We start from the raw sequence: 6,000 nt of genomic DNA on the forward strand, positions 1-6,000 counted from the left end.
GAGTTGTTCGTGTTATTCAATTAAAGATCCATTTTTCTCTTTTTACTAAAAAAATTTTACTACAATTTTCATGTTTCCATACTTTGTAAATGAAAGTGAAATAATGCTACTGTAGTTACAATCATAACTACAAATCCTTTTAATACTTTAACAATGTGCTACAAGAAGGATTGTGTAATATATAAAAATAGCAAGTTGTTACTGTGGCAGCCTATATTATTTGTACAGGCTTAAAATATTTTTGTTGTCTATATCAAAAAGAAATCAAATTGAAAAAATTGTAAATTTTTATTAAAAAACTTTTAAGTTTTCCTCATAAATTATATACATATATATGTATATTTAATATACAAATTTTTGGTAATTTTGAGATCAAAGATTTTTGGTTAAGGAATTTTTTGTTATCTTTTGAGTCGAAATATTTCTAAGAATTTTATGGAACATTGCGAGCAAATGGACTTTTTTTTCCGTTCAAAAACAAACAGAAATTAAGTAAACACTCGTGTGAACGAGAGAATTCAAACTCTTCAGGGAATCTTTTAGAAAAAATACGACATTAATTTTCATTTTTAGCTTTAAATTCTTAAATATGAAATTAACAACATAAAAATATTACAGTCATACCAGCGCGACTCTATATAATAACAACGATACACCCACTCAACAGGAAGTAAATCAAATTATGAAAAAACTTTTCTATCAAATTCTGAATGGCGTACAATAAATTGATTTCTATTTTTAAAGTAACCTAATTTAATACGAACACTTACATTTATACATAAAATGTGACATTAGAGGACGTTCACTTAAAATGTTTCTGTTCTTGAAATGAGGCTAATAGTAATTATGAAAATTTATAGGCACATTGCATACAATAAGGGAAAGAAGGTGATGTGATATACCTCAAAATCGACTGATCAATAATTTACCGAATTTCTTAATGCTTAGTATTTGAGTTCTGTTTGTCAAGAAAAGTAACTGCCGAACTTTTTAGCTACTCTTATTCATAAGGAGTCGTCCATAACCTTTTACAAAATTTTTGCAGAAGTCTGAAATATTGTTAGCAGTCGGTTACATTCTGACCACGTCAAATTTTTTTATTTTATTTTGAATAAAATTATAAATTTTTTTATTTCCTTGTAGATTGCAAATTCATCAATGGAGTGATAAAACAATACGAAAAGTTGTAAGAACTAATTGGGCTGTACGAGGCGGCTATGTTAATAAAACTCTTGATGTTATGGTAACACCAAAAGTACGTAAAGAAGTACGAAAACATTTTAATTGTCCTGAATTAGAGGGCGCAGAATTAGAGGATCAAGGTGGTGAGGGTACTGCTTTAACACACTGGGAGAAAAGAATTTTGGAGGTAGTTAAGAAATTTCCTTTGAAGTTTTTCAAAAAATATAATAACTATATTTGCCGCTATTGTATTCAATATTTTGTTCTTAGAATGAAGCGATGACAGGAACACATACACAGAGCCCAGTATTTTCACGAATTACACTTGCATTAATGGAAGATTCCGGATGGTATCGTGCAAATTATAGTATGGCACAACCATTAAGCTGGGGTTATAAACTTGGATGTGATTTTGCAATGAGAAGTTGTAAATCTTGGATTGAAAGTAATATGGAAAGGTAATATTTAAGTAAAAATTATTTCTTTTAATTGACATTATTGAATTTTCTCGGGTTCAAGATTTTAATGTATGTACAAACAGAGTACATACATACAAAGCATTCCAAATCATCATTTGAATGAAAATTAAAATTAATTATTGCACTTACATTTCAAAAATTTTATTTTTCTTAAGTTGTGTACACGATTCATAATTATCTGGTTGAATTTTTGAAATATAGGAATCAATACTTGCTAGACTATTGAGTGTAATAGATAGGCCCTGTAATAAATAGTAGATGTGGAATTCTCCAATAGCATTGTTAAATCTGCCACACTTATATTTAATTACTGAATGGAAATATTAAACTTTACATTTGGAATAGTTTTTAAAAGTTTTAGGTTCCTCACAGCAGATTCAACAATAAAATTCTATTAGATAGCTTAGATGGCTTAGAAGTACAGACTAGCAAGTATAGTAATCACACACGACTATAGTTGAATTCACAGACCACAGTTTGATCAAAACAAAATTATTATTTAATTTAAAACAAAAATGTTTTTTTTAAAAATTAATTTTATTAAATATCCACTTTTAAAATTTTAGTGGGCGTTCAATACATCCATTTTGCTCGAAAGTGAAACGTGATCCATTACAAACCGAATGTACAAATGACCGTAATTCAGTAGCTTTATGTAATTTAGTACGACATGAATATGAACTACCAAGACAATATCAGGTAAGTAATGATTTACCACATCTCATCTTTGAAGTCCAATTTGTTTCAAATTTATTTCATTTTTTATAGTACACTTTAAAATTGAAGGGTTTTTGTAACAATGATTTTGAAAACACTTTACGTTCTCAATAAAAACACTTCTGAACCCTTTAAAATATTTTTTACCATTTCAGTTTTATTTTTCATAACGAAAACAAAAAATCATGTCCTTGTAAATTATCATTTAAATTTTCAAAACCATAAAGGATAAAAATTTTTTCATCTTATTCTTGGATCTTAAATTTCTTGTGTTGATTGCGAAAGGTTTTCTGTTAAAAAAAATTTTTTATAACATTAATAAAAATTTTAAAGTAAAAATGGTTTTCGTTCAACTTGACTTTTCATTTTTCAAGGAGATGAAATTATTTTTTAAGTATGAAATTAATAAATTTATTTTGTTGTTTATCCTTAGAATTTTGATCATATAAAACATGTACCAAGAGGTCAGGAAGGATATTACGGTGGGTCGGTTTCTTTAGCAGATCACTGTCCATATATACAAGAATTTACGTGGCGTAGCAAAAATATAATTGTTCGTGGATCACATTGCCAATACCAAGACAATAATCCGAGTAAGTAAAAATTAGAAATTTTGAAAATAACGTTAAGGGCTTATTGAATATACAATTAAACAAATAAACTAACAGCGAGTCGATGAATATCTCATTCGTTGCTTTAAAAATGTCAACTCCAATTAGATATTTTACTTGTATCTACACAAAATGAAGTTACGTAAAGGTTCTCTCATACCATATCCCGTTATTACTTCAATTCCCATTATAAGTATTACCATTAATTTGTATTTTAAGTTCAAAGATTGCTTTATCTTTAATAATTAAAAAAATTAATTTAGAAAATTTCCGTATTTAAGAAATTGCACACGTGCACAAACAAAATCTTAATGTGTTAAGTATACAAAATCTTTTAGTTGCAAAAGAGTTCAAATAAGGATATTTAGATTCTGAACGAGCAAATATGTGTTTCTCTCATTCACATCTACAGTTGAAAAATGTCAAACTTTATTCATGTTCTACGTTTATCTTCAGAATGTGGGGCCTAACTAAAGAAATTGAAAATAAAATAAAAGACACACATACATTGCATTTTATATTGTAAGAAGAGAACAACAAAATGACTTTATTTTATAAGTAATTTGAACAAAACAAAACAAATAAGAAAAAAACTCCAATGTTTCTTAATTAAAGGACAACAAAAACAAAGTAAAGAAAACGCTGAGACAAAGCAAATGCCATTAAAAATACCTAGAGGAATCATCTTAATTTTGTGATCACCCTCCAAGGATTTATTCAAATACAAAAAAGAAAATATTTAAAAATAAAAATGGAAAAGGAAAGAAAAATTCAATTAAATTTTTTTTTCTAAATTAATACTAAAAAATAAAAAAATAAACGCTCCAGCAAATACAAATTTTATTTCCTTTCGTAACGTCTTGCCATTTCGGCAAATAAGTTAATTACATTTTATGAAATAAAATTTCTAACCCATCTGTGGAAGATGACATTCTCGCAGTTTTATTGTCTATTCCACCTGTTGAGCAAGTAATAAAATTAGAATGAAGGATAAATATTAAGTTTTTAAGAGTGGGGGCATATTATTACTTTTGTTCGAAACAAAACGAATTTCTTATGAATGTGAAAATTTTAGTTCAGAATTTGAATCACACTATAGGATGCAATAGAATTGAGGTACTTTAAAAATACCTAGTAACATTGCAATTTTAAAATAAATGAATAATTCCGTAATAGAATTTAGTAACTTAATTAAAGAAAATTTCAGGACATATTTTGATTTTTTGTGAGTTATTGGCTTTTGGATACAAAAAGAGATGGCAATTGGAAGAAGACTGAAAACGAGCTTTGTTAATTTTTTAACTGACTGTACTGAAAATCGTTAAATACTTTTACACAAATAACATTTCTTAAAGAGTTTTCATGAAAGTCGGATTTCAAATTAAATTGTTATAAATAGAGAAGCTTTAAAAGGTTTTTTTTTCGAAAACTGTTGCCATCTCCCCGGAAAAGTATTCTAAATTTTAAAATTTTAAAAACTGAAGTCAATTCAGTAATTGAATAAACATTTTTTTCTTTTACAGCTTTTAATTTACAATTAACACTCATTTCAATTATTTTTATACTTTTCTTTACAGAACCAGAAAAAAATTTTGCTCTTGAAGCTTACGGCCTGAATTCGAAATGCTTTGATCATTCAGAAAATATGTGGGAGGAACGTTCATGTCGTCAAACAAGAGAATGGCAACACTGGGGTTCCGGATGTTATAAATATAAATGTGAAAATGGACGTTTAAGTATTCTTGTTGGAAATTATACCTATGAATGTTATTATCCAGGACAACAGTTAACAATACATATAATGTCAAATGGTTGGTTACATAAAGGGGCAATTGTTTGTCCATCGTGTCATGAAATATGTAATGATTACTTTACAGAGCGTGGCGAACAAAATTGTCGATTAAAAGAAGAAGCACCAGTTGCTTATCAATATCCATATGATTCATTACATTGTGATGGTGTTGCCAACATTAAATATCGCAACACAAATAAATTAGAATTTTATGGTAAATTATTTATAAAAAGTATAGCTTTAATTATGTTATCATCACAATTAAATCAAGCGACATTGGGAGTTAGATAAAGAATTTCTTTTTACATTTTTTTTTAAATAAATAAAATTAATTTTAAGAGTTATACTAATTATTAATAATTAATTATTTGATAAAAAAAATATAGAAAGCGGGAATAAAACAAAATTTTCATTGCTCAAAACTATTTCTATACTACTAGAATTTAAAATTGACAGAATGTAATGTAAAACCTACAGTTTTATTTAAGAATTAGTATAATAAAACTTTTAATTTTCGACTGGAAGTAAATGTGTGGATATTAGTTTCGGAATTTGTCGCCTGTTGGTTTTGTAATTCATTGTCATAGCATAAATAATATGAGAACCAATAAAATTTTACAGAACTGCCATCTATAAATTAAAATTGTAGATTGAATGATTGATTAAAATCTCGTATTTAACGCTCGTGCATGAGAAAATACTTGGAATCGAGTATTTCATTGTTTTTTTTAGAAATGTGACCGGAAATTTTTGGCAATTATTTGTTAATGTCCCATTTACTCAGAAAAATTAATAATTTTATCGATGACCTAAAAATGAGGAACATAATTTAGTTTTAAAAATATACGAACGCAATCAAACATAAAATCTACAACTGAATATATTTCGAACTTAAATTAAAAAAGGTTTCAAATAGTAAAAAAAATTCCAATCAAATATTTGCTTTATTGCCAATTGTTTAACCACTATTTAAAGTTATTTTTCAAAATATTTTAACAATTTGGCTAAATACTTTTGGTCTACACTGTATTAAAGTACCCAAACGCATTACTTCCAATTTAGAGTTAATTTTAAAAATGTAATTTATTTATTTTTCTATGTAGATTATTATTAAAATAAAAAACAAATAATTTTGTTTCATTTCCAAAATGAATTCCAAAAAAATTAAACTGGGATAAATTGTTGATAAAATAATTATTAGTAATTTAAGCATTCCATT

The 6,000-nt window shown here is 26.7% G+C and overlaps 1 protein-coding gene across 1 annotated transcript in view; it reads left to right on the forward strand.

Annotated features, from left to right (window-relative positions):
* Positions 1-5,538, forward strand: part of LOC129611951 (leishmanolysin-like peptidase) — a 35,968-nt gene extending 30,430 nt beyond the window's left edge. The window contains exons 8-12 of the mRNA XM_055525380.1: positions 1,144-1,369; positions 1,453-1,640; positions 2,228-2,360; positions 2,812-2,971; positions 4,567-5,538. Of these exons, the coding sequence (XP_055381355.1) occupies positions 1,144-1,369; positions 1,453-1,640; positions 2,228-2,360; positions 2,812-2,971; positions 4,567-5,072 (1,213 nt within the window). The 3' untranslated portion in view covers positions 5,073-5,538. The remainder of the gene's footprint in view (positions 1-1,143; positions 1,370-1,452; positions 1,641-2,227; positions 2,361-2,811; positions 2,972-4,566) is intronic.
* Positions 5,539-6,000: the final 462 nt, after the last annotated feature.

Source organism: Condylostylus longicornis, unplaced genomic scaffold (assembly GCF_029603195.1).
Source record: "Condylostylus longicornis isolate FDR11 unplaced genomic scaffold, ASM2960319v2 ptg000055l, whole genome shotgun sequence".
Lineage (NCBI taxonomy): Eukaryota > Metazoa > Arthropoda > Insecta > Diptera > Dolichopodidae > Condylostylus > Condylostylus longicornis.